Source organism: Pleuronectes platessa, chromosome 7 (assembly GCF_947347685.1).
Source record: "Pleuronectes platessa chromosome 7, fPlePla1.1, whole genome shotgun sequence".
NCBI classification, from domain to species: domain Eukaryota; kingdom Metazoa; phylum Chordata; class Actinopteri; order Pleuronectiformes; family Pleuronectidae; genus Pleuronectes; species Pleuronectes platessa.
The window spans coordinates 1,373,599-1,391,494 of record NC_070632.1 but is presented as its reverse complement, the minus strand read 5'-3'; the positions used below and the strand labels follow the sequence as shown (position 1 = coordinate 1,391,494).

The following is a 17,896-nucleotide window of genomic DNA, read 5'->3' as shown; positions in this document are numbered from 1 at the left end:
GGGGTCTGATTTATAAAGGGCTGCGTAGGATTTCTAAAAGTGTGCGTACGCAAAAGCTAATTCCGATTCATAAAACTGTGCGCACTCACACCTGAACGCAATTAAATGATGCTCCTGACCAATGGGTTTCCACCGTGAGTCCTGATGGAGGCACGGCATCAAGAGATGTGAAGAGGAAGTGAAACTTTCTGACACTGACATCGAGGTGTTCGTTAGTGAGGTGAAGAGCGACTTTATGGAACAGCAGTGATGTCACTAATAAAGAAAACACACTGACACTCTGCCGCTGCTGTGGATAACACAATGTGTGGATAACACAATGTGTGAGATCAGAAATCACTGAACCCTCTCTTCCTCCTCGTCCTTCATTCACATGCACACATCACACTGAACCCTGCACCACTGTCAGAACAGTATTTATTTATTTTGAGCATCGGACCGACTCCCTCACATCAGTGGATCCTCACCTCCACTGGGACATTATTTGGAAAATGTCTTCACTTCTTATAAGTGATTTCCTGTGCGCTCTGTGGCACGGTCATGTTCACTGCAGTGATCTGATGAGACACACACAGTGTTAGAAGATATAATTAAAAACTATTAATGACTCGGTTCTGTAACTCCGCGAGCAAAACTAAGCAGTTGGTTTTAATGTAAATGATGAAGTGGATCAATAATCTGCTTCAGGTCACCACCTCATGTCTGCGTCGCCACTTTCCCGTCTCACGCATGAGTCAGAGTTTGCTTAGAAATACACACATTTTCCCGTCAAGTTCGTTTTTATGAATCCCAATTTTGGTGGTACGCACGTTTCAGACCCTGATAACCTCAGTCAGCTTCCTGAAGACAGGTCCATGTGTGTGTCCTCAGAGACAGTGAGTTAGTGTGTGTCCTCAGAGACAGTGAGACAGTGTGTGTCCTCAGAGTCATTGTGTGTCCTCAGAGACAGTGAGTTAGTGTGTGTCCTCAGAGACAGTGAGACAGTGTGTGTCCTCAGAGACAGTGTGTGTCCTCAGAGACAGTGAGACAGTGTGTGTCTTCTTGTCTTCCACTCGTCTTGTTAGTAAACAACAGATTCAGATCTCGTGGCCTCGAGTTATTTATCTCGTTCACACGTTATTATGTCGTGGTCAAGTAATATATTTTACCAGATGCCACCAGGGGGCGCTGTTACTTACACAAGCTGGACCACAGCTGACAGCCTCACACGAGGGACAGAGACGGTGTCGTCTTCATCTGATCTGAGACAGTTTGTCCTCTCACTTCATCAGTGAAGAACTGATCAGGTGGATCTTTGTCACAGCTCTGAGATCAGTGGGACTGAAGCCTCTCCTCATCACATGGTAACCAGGAGCTCTTTATACAGAGCAGAACCTCTGCTGAGGTCCATCTGTCTCCTCTGGTCCCAGTTTGTCAGAAGCAGATGTTCATCAACACACAGTGAAACATGGCTTCACCTGTAACAGCAGTAAATCCACCTCTCAGGTGTCCACTCTGCACTTTGACATGCAGAGGACACACACTGAGCTCTTAGCGTGTTCATTCCAACACGTGAACATGAAGCAGAGAGGAAGCTGCTCCACCTCTGAACAGGACTGAAGTCCCTGCTGCTCTTTCTACTGGATGAGCTGCATCACTGACTCACAGCTGATGAAGTGAGTCTCTGTGACACTGATGTCTTCTTCTCTCAACAGGTGGAGGTCTTAGTGGAGCTGAGTGTGAAGAGGACAGTGTGAAGAGGACAGTGTGAAGAGGACAGTGTGTGTGGACGGAGGCTGAGCTGTGTCCTGAGGATCCAGAGGCTGAAGCAGCAGCAGTGTGTGTGTTGTCTCCAATCTACACAACCCCTAATCTGCATGTGTTTGTGAGATGAAGCCGGAGCACCTGGAGAAAACACGGGGAGAACATGCAGACTCCACACAGGAAGACCCCATCTGAACCGGATTCAAACCAGCAACCTTCCTGCCCCGATTGTGTTTATTCACATGAAGAATGTGTTTATTGAAATGACACAACACAAGCAGAATATATAAACCCTCTATAAAGAGTCACATACAGTGTGTTTAAGTTTGTCTTTATTATTGTCCACCTTTGTCCCTCAGTGTGTCTCCATGTGTGTAGAACCACATTCTGTGTATATGATTGTTTATGATCTTAAAGTTCCTGGATTCACGTCACAAATTTATTAAGTTCAACACAAAGTTCAACACATTGAAATCACTTTGAGTTTAAAATCAGAGTTTTGTCTTTGACACAAAAGATCAAAGCTCTGAACTTAAAAATGGGACGTTTTCATTTCTGCATCAGGTGCAGAGCGGTGGTGGCTTTTCTACTTTTGACCCACAGGTGGCGCTGCAGTATAACAGCAGCACATCCCAGTCAAAGCCTTTATATTCAGTCTATGAGTCAAACACATGGATCATTTCCTCTGTGACAAACCAGATGTAACGAGAAGAAAAACATCTCAGAGAGAAAAGTTCTGTTTCTACTTGTCTCTGCTTTAATGCTCAATAAACATCCTTCCACCGACTTCACTGGAATCATGACTCAGCTTTTCTTTCCTCTTCAAACAAACTGGTGGAAACATCTCGTCCTTGGTGCAGGTAAAAGAACAAAATCACCAGTTTGACATAATGGAAACCAGCAGAAGAAAAGTGAATGAGACATTTACAGAATGAAGAAGAGTCGATGAAGAGCAGAGCATCTTTAAGTCTCTGAGGAAACTGTTTAATAAACATTTCACCATATTTAATAGAAAACTGACCGGAGGACGTTTCATACAAACCCTAACCCACTAATAAGGAAAAGTTTGTGATCATAATGAAATTCTACATCTGATCAATATGTCTCAATATAAACAGCCTGACAGCAGATCAATACATTTATTATGGATTATTTATCAGTGGATTTCATTCATTCACCATCACATCCAGTTGATGCACATTCCTCAACCTCTGCTCTGGTTTCAGGTTCGAGAGGATTTGTGGGAAAAGTCTCTGAAGTTCAGATGAAGATGATATTTATGTTTAGTAGAAGCAGTTTGAGATGAGATGGTGAAAGATCTTCGGTCCAGAAGGAGAAGAGCTCCAGACAGAACCACTTCTCCTCCCGGGGTTTATTCTCATTATATGAACGTTTTCTTCAACGTGGAACAAATCTAAATCCTCCTGTTGTTCTCCTCTCTGACTCAACGTGGAGGATTTGTCTTCACTTTGTGCTGCGTGACTTTAAATGGAATATTAAAATAAAATGTCCCTTTCATTGAATATATTGAAAATATATATAGAAGAACTCCATGTGTTTATCTGTTCATTGTTTCTACCTGAAGTTCTTTGCTCTGTTTTCTCCTCAGGATCATTAAACTCTTGTCTTCAGTCCGGTTCTGGCTGGTTTGGGAACAGATTGGATTTGATCTGGTGCAGTTAATGGAGCTCACTGATTGGATTGAGGGCGACCACATGGCTTCCTGCTGTTTTACAGAAGAAACATCTTTAAATACTTCACTGAGGATCCAAATGAGACTAATTGTCTCATTGTGACACATGTGACCTGACAGAGGTTCATTAAAACGACATGAGGAGTCAGTTTACACAGAGATGTGTGTGTGTGTGTGTGTGTGTGTGTGTGTGTGTGTGTGTGACAGGTTGCTCTCGGGAAAGTGAAGCAGAACATCTCACCAGTGAAGAACCAGTAGAAGACAAACTGACCCTGGACCAGGTTTCAACCTCATGGTTTATTACACAGAATCATATTCATCTCTTTTAGTTTGGTTCTGAATTCTCGTTTGTAAACAGACAAACTTACTGGTTCCACTGGTCCCAGTATTATTTGTACTGAAAGTAATAAAGTTCTTCTGATGACGATCATCCTCTTTATTGACTGAATGAACATTTGTGTGAAGTAAAGTGTTGAAGTTCACGTTCCGGCTGCGTCGGGTCAGTTTGTCTTTTCACAAAGTGCGAGTGAAGAAGAGTCCAGAAGAAAAGAGGAAGACGTCTTCACTCCGCTGTCTGTCCCTCGTCCTAGCTTCTCTTCTTCAGCAGCTGGTTGAGGACGCTGGTCTGTCTCAGGGCTCTGAGGTTGGACACGTCCTCTGCGATCACCGGGACGTCCTCGCCGTGACTCGTCTCCTCACTTTCAGCCTCGTCACTGTCAGATAACGAACACAAGAGGGCGTCGTTCTCATACGTGGGGAAGTAATACCTGAGGAGAGAAGGACCACAGAGACGTTCACTCCTGAGTTCATAAGGATGAAGGAGCAGTGACCCCCCCCCCCCCCCCCCCCCCACTGGGAAACAACTGAACCATGAAGACATGAACTGGTGTTGGACGCACTGCGGCTGGTCCCAGGTGGACACGTCTGGCAGCTTCATCACGTGACCTGCAGCCGCGATGTGGCGCAGCACGTCGGCTCTGGAGAGGAACTTCCCCTCGCAGCCGTAGCAGCGGCTCTGGTGGATCTGCCTCCGGATGAAGTTCACCAGTTTGACCTGCTGGTAGAACCTGAGGTCTGAGAGGAGCAGACAGCGAGAGGTGAACACAGAGCGTCTCATCAATATTCAAACGTCTGCATTTCAATCTGCATCGTCTGTGAATCTGTGAATCAAGACTCGAGTTCTGATCCGAGTCTGAAGCTTCACGTGTTTCTCTTCAGTTTCTGTGGATCTGGTTGGTTTTGGTTTCACATTGTGATTTAGGGACTGAAGAGTTTCGTGTCCTGCTTCTCTTCTGACTACAAACTGTTGTTGCTTCTCTTGTGTAGAAGAACAAACAGTTGTGTAATCTGTTGAACTGCCTGAAGACAAAGATCTCATGTCACAGATGATGCAGGTTCTGGAGGTTGCTGATGTTTCACTCACTGAGTTCTGTCCTCAGCTTGTGAAGATCGAAGTCGTGTGAGTCCTGAAACAAACAACACAATAACAAAACCCCACAAAGCTTCAGTTGTTGTAAAGCTCACTACACAACAGGAAATCAAATGAAGACCGAGGTGAGGATTTGAGATTCTGATAACAAAACAAACCAAGGTCTCAGTTTCCTTTGAGGTGCGACACATCAAGTCGTGAACAGAATTCAAACCTGCTTCATAATATTCACACATATTTAAGTCCTGGACACGTCAGTGGACTCGGAGCAGAGCGGTTCTGGTTCTGCAAGTGGTTCAGGTTCAGCTCCTCCTGATTTACCTTCATGTGTGTGTAGATCTAAATATAATATATATATATATAAATAAATATAACTGACAGTATATTTATTTAAAACATCTATTACTTGATTATTTTAATATATTCATGTAACATCGGTTCTGCTCTCATGGAAAAAGTAGATTCTGGATTTCTTTCCCCTGATTTTCAGAGTAAATCCTGAAATATAACCAATATATTTCATGTTTCATTTGTATTTCTGGTTCATGTTCCATCAGGAGGTGTTTTTATTTAAAGCTTCATGTGAAGAACCTGTTTCCAGCGAACTCGTCGCTGCAGAACATGCAGAGACGCTGGAAGCTGCCGTCGTCTCTCTCCTGCTGCTGCTGCTCCAGCACCTCCTCCTGCCAAGAGAAACCACACTGAGGAAACACCACAGAAGAAGAAGAAGAAGTCCTCCTCCTAAACCAAACCCCGAGGACAGGGAGTGTGTGTTTATCCACAGAATCTGATTGGTTGGACTCACCAGTCGTTTCTGTTGGAGCCTCTCTCGGAGGAGTCGGTCTTCTGGAAGAACGTCACACAGCAGGAAGTAGTTCTCTTGTTTCTCTGGAAGAACAAATTGTTTTCAGAGTCGTTTGAAGACAAAGTTTCAATTAAATTCCAAATTGAGTAAGTACAAATTCTACTTTCCAGTAGAACAAGTACCTGAGAGAGGAGAGGAGCTGAGTCAGCAGCATGAAGCCGTCTCCACTGACTCTCACCAGAGGAACCTCACTGGGTTCTACTTTATTTAGCTTCTTCTCTCTCGCTCACGTTTCCACCTTTGTCTCCATGAAACAACCAAAGTCTCACAAGACTCATGAGTGAGACGTCTCCTTGAATAATGTGTGATGTTACCAGACTCTTAGCAAAGATCCAGAATAACAGTTTGAGCCTTTTATTGGTGATTAATATATATTAAGTTATCAGAAAACCAGCTTAACAATATGATTTATGATATTTAGGACCAGTGTGAACAGTTATCCTGTTACAAGCCATCTGAGCTGCACAGAGAAGATTCCATGTGATCTACTGGTGTGTCCCTCTGCTCCCGACTGGTTTGAATTTGTCTCGTTCTACACGATTAACAGAAGTCGTTAATTAACCCGTTCACGCTCAGAGGAAATCACTGAACAGGATCCTGGAGCCAAACTGAAATCACCACATCAACAATGTGACGTGTTTAAAGATCCTCAGGTTGTGTGTCTTTGTGTGTGCGTCTCAGATCATGAGCTTTTTCTTGGTTCTGGTGTTTTTATTGATCTGGTTCCTTTCTGTGTAAATAACCTCTGACCTCTGACCTCCTCACCCCCTCACACAAGGTCCTAATGTTGGTCACACAAAGGTCACGCAGGTGGATCCCAGCTCCAGTCGCTGGTTTAACTGGTTCACGTCTGTGCAGGTGTCACCGTGTTGCTCTCTGACGCTCTTCATGCTGCTCGTGGCTGAGATCATGACGTCAGACTCTGTTCCTCTGATCGGTGAGAACCTCCGTCAGTGTCTCATCTGTCTTCTCGTCCTTCATCCCTCCGTCACCTTGAAGTTGAAGCTTCTCACATATCTTCTCTCCTGGTGCCTCAGCTCAGCGTCAGCCGGGGGTCACTGCGACGCCACCCACAGGTAACCAATGGATTCCAGGGCGTGGAGGGTTTGCACTAAGCCACGCCCCCCGAACCAGAGCTCCTGTGTCCGCAGCTGGTGGGAGGCGGCATGGCTGGCGAGGAGGATGTGCTGAGAGCAGGGGGGCGGAAGAAGAGTCGGAGCGGGAGGGAGCTCAATGCTGGAGGCGGAGCTTAACCAGATCCTGGAGGAGGTCAGGTACATCGCCGGGCGTTTCCGGGGGCGGGACGAGGAGGAGACGGTCTGCAGCGAGTGGAGGTTTGCTGCTGCGGTGATCAACTGCTTTTGTCTGGTGGCGTTCTCAGTCTTCACCATCATCTGCACCATCGCAATCCTCATGTCTTCGTGGAGGCCATTTCCAAAGACTCCTCCAGCTGAGTTTCTTTACTTCAGTCCACAAACCAACGTGTCAGACGCCCGAGGTCAGTGTTGAGGTCAGTGTTGAGGTCAGTGTTGAGGTCAGTGTTGAGGTCAGTGGCTCCTGTGGAAGATGTTTGGTTTTATCAAATTCGTGATGTTTAAAATCACAAAAACAATCATTGGACCTCGTAAGTGGAATTTCAACCTAGTCAATTTAGTAAATATCCTTTTCTATTAGCAGCCATTGATATGAATCATTTTAAACTTTACAATAATTGTTCCTCTGCGGATTCCTTGATAAACTCAACATTTTTCCATGTTAGCTCAGAGAAAACTGTGTGTTTACATCTTGTGTCGGTTCTAACTCTAATCAACTGACACTCAGACAGAACGTCCTGCAGCTGCTCCACAGAAGAATAAAGATAATGATGGTGATGATGATGTCCTCCTGGTTTGAAAAGGGCCAAACAGCTGCTCGGAATCGAACCACCGGAAGCTTTAAAGCTACAAATGAATCTCTATTTTTCGTATACGTTTTTTTAAATCCATCATCCAATAAAAATTGTTGTGACAGTGACCAGACGTGTGTTGTTCTATTTGTTCTGAACGTTGTCAGTTGGAAACAATGTCAATTTTAGATTATTTTTAAATTTGAGATCATTTTGGAAGAAAAATCTGGACTTTAACTCAACTTTCATGTTGTAGTAGTGCCCTAAAAAAATAAATTGATAATATGTACTAAAGTAAAAGTACCATATTAACTTTGCAACTTCAAAGTAACTAAATACTTGCTTGTAAATATCCACATGAGAGGAAGACGCTGCCCCTGGTGGTCAGCAGCAGCAGCACAGACAACATTCACCTCAGATGAGAAAGAACGAGTCGAATGTTTCAGAATAAAACAGATTTAATCTTTATTTGACATAATGTCCGTCAGAGTCGAGGAGCTTCTGTAAAACCTGGATCTGTAAAGACACATAAAACATTTCTGTTTCTCTGAGCTCATTTAATGTGTCACTGATATTAACTGAGTAATTTTTGATTTGTTATAAATGTCAGCCTTAACCAGAGCCTGAACCAGAGGCGGAACCAGAGCCTGAACCAGAGCCTGAACCAGAGGCGGAACCAGAGCCTGAACCAGAGCCTGAACCAGAATCGGAACCAGAGCCTGAACCAGAGCCTGAACCAGAGGCGGAACCAGAGCCTGAACCAGAGCCTGAACCAGAGCCTGAACCAGAGCCTGAACCAGAGGCGGAACCAGAGCCTGAACCATGCAGGTAGAGATGCTCCTCTTGTTCCTTGGAGGCTACGTGAAGCAACGATAGAGAAAATCTGAGCTGAAAAACAGCTTCTCCTCCTAATAAGTTGTTGTTTGTGATGTTTTCAGGCGGAGGAGGAGGCAGCGTCCCCTGGCAGTCACATCGTAGAAATCCTGTCTTTAAAGAGTGACATACAAACTCAAGAACCAGAAGGAGGAGGAGGAGGAGGAGGAGCCACACAAAGTGTCCTGGGTCCAGCTGTGACTGTGAGCAGCTGTTTGAAATATCGTTTTTATTGTTATTTAAACTGAACAGATCTGTCCTCGACCTCTCAGTTCTTGCAGGCGCCTCCCAGCGGAGACCAGGACTACACCGACCTCAACTCCTTCAGGTCAGAGACCATTTACACTGGAACTGGTTTAGTTCAACTAGAAACATCTCACTGTGGTTGTGTCTCTAGACTCACATGACGTCACTGTGACCTCTGACCTGTGATCAGTTCATCTGTGAGTGACAACCTGAATCATGTTGAATGTGTTATCAGGTCACACTGACCTTTGACCTCACACCAACGTCAGGATCTTGAATGATCAGAGAATCCAGCTGAGCTCTCGTGAAGCTGCTTCATTCAGTGTTTTACTGGTTGAATCTGTTCTTGTGGCAGAAATTCCATGTTTTGTGTTGTAGAAAGTTCTTAAAGCTACAGAATGCACGTGTCCCCTTCAGTTCAGATGAGTTATCTTTGGTCCTGCAGGGCGCTGCTGGAGCGGGACCGGCTCCTCGAGGGTCTGAGGCTGCAGCTCCAGACCAAAGAGAAGGAAGTGGACCATCTCTTCCAGAGGAACAGCTTCCTGGACAGAGAGGTCCACTACCTGGGCGACGTGGTCCAGCACCTGAACCAGAACCTGGCTGAGCAGGAGGCCGGCCAGCAGGAGGCCCGAGAGAGGATCAGAACCCTCACGCTCCTGCTGGAAGACCTACACCATGATGGGTGGCAAGGAAAATCCTGGAGACTACATCAGGTCAGACACGAGGGGATGAGTGGAAAGGATTCAAAGAACAGAAGCAGCTGAATGGAACGTGGCCCTGGTGTAAAATGTCTACAGAGAGTTATTAACTGTGTGTGTGTGTGTGTGTGTGTGTGTGTGTGTGTGTGTGTGTGTGTGTGTGTGTGTGTGTCTAGGACTTGTGTGTGCGTCAGGCGACTCGCTGTGTCCTCACAGCTAAGCTAGTCGCTCTTCAGCTCCACTTCCTGAACCAGGGCTCAGACGTACGTGTCATCAACCTGCGACCTGCGGTGCTGCTGAACACGCTCGTCCAGCTGCCGCGATGCTACCAGGTCACTTCCTGTTCCTGCTTCACTGAAACACTTTCACAACCTTCAGTCTGTTGATGTTTAGAAAACACATTGTGTGAGTGTGGTGATGTGGTGACGCAGCGTGGAGTCTTCTGACCGTTAGAAGACTCTTGAGAAGTAAAGTGCACGATGTGGAAGGAGCCGCAGCTCCAACAGAAGTTGTGTGTTTTGTGCGGCAGGTGTTTGTGGTGTCGGAGGCGTACGGCGTCAGTCCCGACTGGGCCGAGGTTCTGTTCCAGAAGGTGATTCTGAAAGGAGACTTCGTTTACCTGGAGGAGCTGAAACGCCACCGCCCGCTGACCTCCGGCCTGTTCGAGGACATTTTCAAGAAGTGAGACGCCGACCTGGTCCTTCATGAGACGACCTTCTGACCTCAGCTCACGTTGTGTGTCTTTGTGGTTTCAGACTGGAGGGCGCTCCCAGCAGCGTCACTGGGCACGTGAAGCGCCTGCTGACGCACTGCGAGGACGTGTACAGCCGCTACAGACTGGCCTACCAGCAGAAACTGGACCACGTCACCAAAACCATGCTGCAGGACGCAAAGACGTCCAACTACCTGAACGACAGACTGGCCAGCTGATCCACTGAGCCACTGGTCTGTCAAAGAAGAACTTTACAAAACTCATTCAGCAAATAGAAGTTTGATCTCTTATCTTCTGTGGAGATTCAAATCTGATGCTCTCAGTGAAACATCCCTGTTAGTTAATATGAAAAAGATGAAATGTTACAAGCTGAGAATCAACAGAAAACCTTCATGAAAACTTCTGTGAACATGTAAATTAAAGAGACTTTTTAAACGGCTCTGAGTCGAACCTGTTCTTTGACGTCCAGCAGCTTCATGTCCACTGTCCACTTGTATTTGGTTTGTTTGGTTTTTATTAAACTGACTCGTGGACCCGTCGTCTCCAGACGTGAACGGTTCAGGTTGAACGAGGCCGAGCAGGAAGTCCTCCGTCAACTTCATCAACTTGGGATCAGAGCGATCGGCCTATTTGAGAGAAGATGTGGACATCACTAAGATAGCTCTCTCTCTCTGTCTCTCTCTCTCTCTCTCTCTCTCTCTCCCCCCCCTCTCTCGCTCTCTGTCTCTGTCTCTCTCTCTCTCTCTCTCTCTCTGTCTCTCTCTCTCCCCCCTCTCTCTCTTTCTCTCTCTCTCTCTCTCTTCCCCCCCTCTCTCTCTCTCTCTCTCTCTCTCTCTCTGCCTCATGTAAACTTGTAGTTGTTCTACATGTATTTATGTATTGCTGATCTACACTGATGAGATCTAGACCTCATACTTATTACAGTGGGTGGATTTGCTTGTAAATACCTGGTATGTGCATCTTATCAGTTCTGACATGTGACTAATAATTAATATTCACGATGATGTATGAATGTGACCTGACGTGGCAGAGTTCTGCAGATGGAGTCACACATTCAGCTCCAACACCAAATATGACAACCTTCAAATCACAGGAGGAAACATGGGTTAGGGTTAGCTTCATGTGAACACAACACACACACACACACACACACACACACACACACACACAGTCACACCCAGAGTCAAGTGTATTCATTTAATTTTCAAGAGTGAACTGGTTCAGCAGGTCAGACTCCATTTTTACCTTGACGAGCAGAAGGAAGGAATGTGAGCAGGTGAGTGTGAACACAACACACATACACACACACACACACACACACAGTCACACACACAGTCACACCCAGAGTCATGTGATTTCCAGTACCTGCAGAGAGGGGGAGGAGCCTCCAGTGAAAGTGTTCAGACTGGTTCTAACTTCAAGGAGCAGACGGAGGAGACGTGAAGTCTGAGGCTGGTGAGTGTTCAGCAACATTTATATTATTCATTCATATTGTTTCACTGTCACTGACTCTGGGTCAGTTTTCTACTTGTGGACTTTAGAGAGAAGAAGATTCAGGATGAACTTCTGTCAGTCAATCAACAGTTTGACTCGACGCTGTGATTGGCTGAGTCCAACACATTAAACCTACAACTGTCTCAGGTTAAAGAAACACTGAGTTTACTACCTGGCTTCATTGTGTGTGTTTGAGCTCACAGTGTTTTTCCTCTCAGACTGAAGATGAGTGTTTATGAGGAGGAAGAGGACAGAGCAGAGTCTCCAGGGTCCAGCTGTCTGTCTCTGAAGAGTGACTGGTCCATGGAACCTCCTCCAGACTTCAGTAATGAACCTGGACCCTCACCCACAGAGTAAGAGACTGTTTCTACTGGGACCTGCTCTGAAGAGGATCTAGTTTCCTCTAGTGTGGCCCCTGCATTAGGACACAGCTTCATTGAAGTTGGTGACTAATCTCTCAGAATCACTCAAAGACCTCAGGGGTCGGATTTATAACCGTTACGCACAAAACAGGGTCTGAAACGTGCGTACCTCACTTCTCACGCCCAAGTTGGGATTTATAAAAACGAACTTGACGTATATCTAAACAAACTCTGACTGATACGAACGTTTTGCAGACGTGAGGTGATGAACTGAAGCAGATTATTGATCCACTTCATCATTTACATTAAAACCAACAGCTTAGTTTTGCTCGCGCACACAAACCTTTTTATTAAAACATATATAAAACATCTTAAAGCGAATTACGTTCAGATTCGATTTAACAACGGAGCCGAGTCATTAATAGTTTTTAATAATATCTTCTAACACTGTGTGTGCCACAGAGCGCACAGGAGATCACTTAAAAGAAATTAAGAAATTTTCCCAAATAATATCCCAGAGTGGAGGCAAGGATCCACAGATGTTCTAAATAAATAATGCACCGTGACAGTGGTGCGGGGATCTGCGTGATCTCACACATTGTGTTATCCACACATTGTGTTATCCAAAGCAGCGGCAGAGTGTCAGTGTGTTTTCTTTATTAGTGACATCACTGCTGTTCCATAAAGTCGCTCTTCACCTCACTCACGAACACCTCGATGTCAGTGTCAGAAAGTTTCACTTCCTCTTCACATCGCTTGATCAGGACTCACGGTGGAAACCCATTGGTCAGGAGCAGCATTTAATTATTTAATTGTGTTCGTGCGTACGGTTTTATTAGAATTAGCTTTTGCGTACGCACACTTTTAGTAAGAATCTTACTCAATCCTTTATAAATACGACCCCAGACCTCCACCAAGAACCAACACGCTCCTTATGAAACCACTTTGAAATCCACTAGAGACTCATTTGGATTTGGATCTGCACCAAATTCCACACACTGGTAAACATCAGTCCTCTGAACTGGTCTGTGAAAGACCCCCCCCCCCTGATCTGGTTTCACAGACCACAACCTTCCACCAAGTTTACTGGTAATCTGTTGTTTTTTATAATCCCACTAACGAACCAACCAACACACAAACATACTGGGTGAACACAAAACCTCCTTGACAGAAGTGATGACAACCTGTGACTGTGACATGTGAGTTATCAGGACATGTCTTCACAGGGAGAGGAAGAGGAGTCATGTTTCTGAGGAGGAGCAGTCGTCCTGCTGTGCTTCGTGTCAGGACGTCCTGAAGGATCCAGTCTCCACCAGCTGTGGACACTGGTTCTGCAGACAGTGCATCACCTCATACTGGGACCAGTCTGGTTCTTCAGGAGACTCCTCCTGTCCCCAGTGTGGACAAAGATCCAGAACAGGAGCTGGAGGTCAGACAGCCGGTCAGAGCAGCACTGTACATGTGTCTGCTGATGTCTTCACTTCTGACAACAGCACATGTGGTTTTATTTTGTTCCTTCATACAGCATCAACATTTAACATCGTTAGAAAAGCACAAAGTTAAAAAGTCTTATTTTCTGTAGTTTTTCTGTATCTGATGAAAACAATCAGCAGATTCTCAGATTCTCTGTCTCTCACATTGTTTCTTGTCTTTCAGCAGATCGTGGTCTGCAGGAGGTTTCAGATGAACATAAGCTCAGTGTGAGGAGGAGATGTGAACATGTGACTGAAGGAAGTGATGAAACAGGAAGTAGAACCCTCCTCAACAGGATCTACACTGAGCTCTACATCACAGAGGGACAGAGTGAAGAGGTTAATACTCAACATGAGGTGAGGCAGCTTGAGACGGCTTCCAAGAAGAAGATCCTCCAGGACACTCCCATCAAGGTCCACGACATCTTTAAAGCCTCCACTGACCAGCAGAGCAGCATCAGAGTCGTCCTGACCAACGGCGTCGCTGGCGTTGGAAAAACCTTCTCGGTGCAGAAGTTCACTCTGGACTGGGCAGAGGGTTTAGAGAACCAGGATGTGGGTCTGCTGGCTGTGCTTTCGTTCAGGGAGCTGAACCTGGTGAAGGACCAGCAGCACAGTCTTCTCACGCTGCTCCATGTTTTCCATCCAGCGTTACAGAAGCTCACTGCAGAGACGCTCGCTGTCTGTAAACCTTTGTTCATCTTTGACGGCCTGGATGAAAGCAGACCTTCTCTGGACTTCAACCACAGGGAGCTTGTGTCTGAGGTCACACAGAGGTCATCAGTCAACGTGCTGCTGACAAACCTCATCCGGGGGAATCTGCTTCCCTCGGCTCTCGTCTGGATAACCTCCAGACCTGCGGCGGCCAATCAGATCCCTCCTGCATGTGTTGACAGGGTCACAGAAGTACGAGGCTTCACTGAGGCCCAGAAGGACGAGTACTTCAGGAGGAGGTTCAGTGATGAAGAGCTGTGCAGCAGAATCATCTCACACATCAAGACGTCCAGGAGCCTCCACATCATGTGTCAAATCCCAGTCTTCTGCTGGATCAGTGCTACAGTTCTGGAGCACATGTTGACCACAGACCAGAGAGGAGAGCTGCCCAAGACCCTGACTGACCTGTACTCACACTTCCTGCTGGTTCAGACAAAGAGGAAGAACAACAAGTACGGTGAGGGACATGAGACGAGTCCACAGCAGCTGACGGAGGCTGACAGGGACGTTCTCCTGAAGCTGGGGAGGCTGGCACTTAAACATCTGGAGGAAGGAAACATCATGTTCTACCAAGAAGACCTGGAGCGGTGTGGTCTTAATGTCACAGAGGCCTCGGTGTACTCAGGAGTTTGTACTGAGATCTTCAGAAGAGAGTGTGTGATCTTCCAGAAATCAGTCTACTGCTTTGTTCATCTGAGCGTTCAGGAGTTTCTGGCTGCAGTCTACATGTTCCACTGTTACACCGAGAGGAACACAGAAGAACTCAACAACTTCTTGGGAACATATGGGAACACATGGGGTACCCTTGATGATGTCCTGAAGAGAACCATGGAGAAATCCCTCACCAGTACAAATGGTCATCAGGACCTGTTTGTTCGCTTCCTTCACGGCCTCAGTCTGGAGTCCAACCAGAGAGTCTTAGGAGGCCTGCTGGGTCGGACAGGGAACAATCCAGAGATCATCCAGAGAGTCATCAACAACCTGAAGAAGATGAAGAGTGATGACATTTCTCCTGACAGAAGCATCAACATCTTCCACTGTCTGACTGAGATGAACGACCACTCAGTTCATCAGCAGATGAAACAGTTCCTGACGTCAGAGAACAGATCAAAGGAGAAACTCTCTGAGATCCACTGCTCAGCTCTGGCCTACATGCTGCAGATGTCAGAGGAGGTTCTGGATGAGTTGAACCTGGAGAAGTTCAACACATCAGACCAGGGTCGACGGAGACTGATCCCAGCTGTGAGGAACTGCAGGAAGGCTGTGTGAGTCCAGACATGATCAATAACACGTTCAATCAGTGGAGTGTGTGTGTGTGTGTGTGTGTGTGTGTGTGATAAAGTTATTATTATTATGTACATATACATTCTCATTGTTCTCATGTACATATGAGAACAACTAGATCAGATGTGGAGAGTGAAATCCAATGTGATCACTGTGCTGGAGTTTAAGGGTTCAGACATACGACCATGTGGGGTCCAAGGGAGGTTATTGTATATACTGTGTGATATAGATATCTATACACTACCGTTCAAAAGTTTGGGGTCACCCAGACAATTTCGTGTTTTCCATGAAAACTCACACTTTTATTTATCAAATGAATTGCAAAATGATTAGAAATTATAGTCAAGACATTGACATGGTTAGAAATAATGACTGTTATTTTAAATGTTAATTTTGTTCTTTCGCTTGTCCTCCACCACCAACCATAATAAGAATAATTATTATGTATTTCTTAATATAATATATCTTATTATTTATAATAATAAGAAATATAGTTTATTCTTCTTTGATGTCAAACTAGAGTTCCCACTCTGCGTTTGTCCTCCACCACCAACCAGTGCAGTGTCCGTCCCTCCAGGTTCCTGACATGTTGACTTCACAACAATATGAGGTCACTGTGACCTTTGACCTTTGACCACTGAAATCTAATCAGTTCGTCTTTGAGTCAAAATGTGAAGAAATCCCCTGAAGACAGACTTGAGATATCATGTTCAAGAGGCCATGAACATGTTCTGTGACCTTGACCTTTGACCTCTGACCACCTGAATCTAATGAGTTCCTCTGTTAGTCTGAATGAACGCTTGAACCAAATCTGAAAGGATTCTCTTGAGGAGTTTTTAACAAAGAGGGGATTTACCAGGGTGAGGGTCACATGATCACGTTTTGTATGAATGTTGTGTTTTCTGATTTAATTCTCACAGATTTGATATTTTCTTTAATTACAGACTCGGTGGTTGTGGACTCTCAGAGACTCACTGTGAAGTCGTGGCCTCAGCTCTGAAGTCAGACCCCTCACATCTGAGAGAACTGGATCTGAGTTACAACAAGCTGCAGGATTCAGGAGTGAAGCTGCTGTGTTCTGGACTGGAGAGTCCAAACTGTCGACTGGAGACTCTGAGGTCCTTAAATCCTTCTTCACTTTTCAGACTTTCTTTCTTATTGGGTCATTATTTATTTAAATTGTCTCAGTTGTGCTCTGCTCACTGTCCCTCAGTCATCTGTCACTCACCCAGCCTGTCAGTCACGTCCACCTCATCAACTCCATTCACCTGCACTCACCTGCTCCTGATCACTAAGAAAGTGTCAGTAAATAACATGTGGACTGAGGCCGAGCACTCGTCCTCCTCAGGTTTTCAAAATAAGACACATTCTTATTGAAACACGTTGGACAGTTGATAAGTATAGAAACAAACAGGAAGTGACATCAGGAGCCATCCCTACTTTAAACAGTGTTTAATTACACAAACCTGCTCAGTGACCAACACACAGAGAAGAAGCTGATGAATGAAACAATGGTCCAACATGTCTCATCTGATATTTATCTTCAGGTCACAGACTGGACTGAGGTCAGCAGCATGTTGAGAGTCTGTGTTGACATGATGACGATCAACAACAACAGGAGGACACATTCTAACATTCATATTTCTTTATCCAGGTTGTGGAGCTGCAGTCTGACAGAGATCAGCTGTTCTTCTCTGGCTTCAGCTCTGAGGTCAAACCCCTCTCATCTGAGAGAACTGGATCTGAGACTAAACTACCTGCTGGACTCAGGAGTGAAGGAGCTGCTTGATCTTCAGCAGAGTCCAACCTGTCGCCTGGAGACTCTGAGGTCAGTAGATGGTTGGAGTCAGTCCACGCTGCTTTCATCAGTATGTTTCTAAACACAGTCAGTATCACAGATCCAGGGTCTGTGCTACCAAGCAGGATTTGTGGTTATCAGGTTAACTTCAGGTTTAGTTTTTTCAGTTCTACGAAGCTCGTCCACTTCTTAACGAGGTCAATCACCATGGTAACTTCTGATGACAGCTAACCTGCTCCAGGTTAAGTTGGAGATCAACCAGTATAGAAGCTCCGCCCACTGACCACAGTGACTCTACACTGTTGTGTGGTGCACACTCTCCTTAAAGGGACGGATAAGGGAAGTTTAAATCAACGTCTGGTTGGTTCAGTTGATCTCTTACTCACCCAGAACATCTCAATGTCTCCAGACTCATCCTGTCACCAAAACACCAGATGACCTCAGCCTCCTGGAGACAGGTCCATGTGTGTGTCCTCAGAGACAGTGAAACAGTGTGTGTCCTCAGAGACAGTGTGTGTCCTCAGAGTCAGTGTGTGTCCTCAGAGACAGTGAGACAGTGTGTGTCCTCAGAGTCAGTGTGTGTCCGTAAAGTTAGTGTGTGTCCTCAGAGACAGTGTGTGTCCTCAGA

At 45.6% G+C, this 17,896-nt stretch overlaps 3 protein-coding genes across 15 annotated transcripts in view; 2 read left to right on the top strand and 1 right to left on the bottom strand.

The window, feature by feature from the left end:
• The window catches only part of LOC128444272 (NACHT, LRR and PYD domains-containing protein 12-like), a 38,440-nt gene extending 35,911 nt beyond the window's left edge, over window positions 1–2,529 (top strand). For all 13 annotated transcript variants that reach the window (XM_053426651.1, XM_053426650.1, XM_053426652.1 and 10 more), the window contains one exon: window positions 1,695–2,529. In XM_053426651.1, the coding sequence (XP_053282626.1) occupies window positions 1,695–1,707 (13 nt within the window). In that variant the 3' untranslated portion in view covers window positions 1,708–2,529. The remainder of the gene's footprint in view (window positions 1–1,694) is intronic.
• Window positions 1–17,896, top strand: part of LOC128444281 (NLR family CARD domain-containing protein 3-like) — a 32,446-nt gene that overhangs the window by 13,800 nt on the left and 750 nt on the right. The window contains exons 3-7 of the mRNA XM_053426677.1: window positions 11,857–11,991; window positions 13,227–13,441; window positions 13,660–15,451; window positions 16,415–16,588; window positions 17,125–17,298. Of these exons, the coding sequence (XP_053282652.1) occupies window positions 11,864–11,991; window positions 13,227–13,441; window positions 13,660–15,451; window positions 16,415–16,588; window positions 17,125–17,298 (2,483 nt within the window). The 5' untranslated portion in view covers window positions 11,857–11,863. The remainder of the gene's footprint in view (window positions 1–11,856; window positions 11,992–13,226; window positions 13,442–13,659; window positions 15,452–16,414; window positions 16,589–17,124; window positions 17,299–17,896) is intronic.
• LOC128444303 (zinc finger protein 277-like) lies at window positions 3,641–5,197 on the bottom strand. The gene is made up of 2 exons (XM_053426704.1): window positions 4,336–5,197; window positions 3,641–4,203 (listed from the first exon to the last, which is right to left on the bottom strand). The coding sequence occupies exons 1-2, from the start codon at window positions 4,551–4,553 to the stop codon at window positions 4,023–4,025; spliced, it is 399 nt and encodes a 132-aa protein (XP_053282679.1). The 5' UTR covers window positions 4,554–5,197; the 3' UTR covers window positions 3,641–4,022.

What these genes read in the sequence shown, in the direction of transcription:
- LOC128444303 (XM_053426704.1), bottom strand. Translation starts at nt 4,553, where the DNA reads ATGAGACGCTCTGTGTTCACCTCTCGCTGTCTGCTCCTCTCAGACCTC. An exon ending in TCCACCTGGGACCAGCCGCA is followed by an intron (nt 4,204 to 4,335) that starts GTGCGTCCAACA and finishes TTCTCTCCTCAG; the next exon opens with GTATTACTTCCCCACGTATG.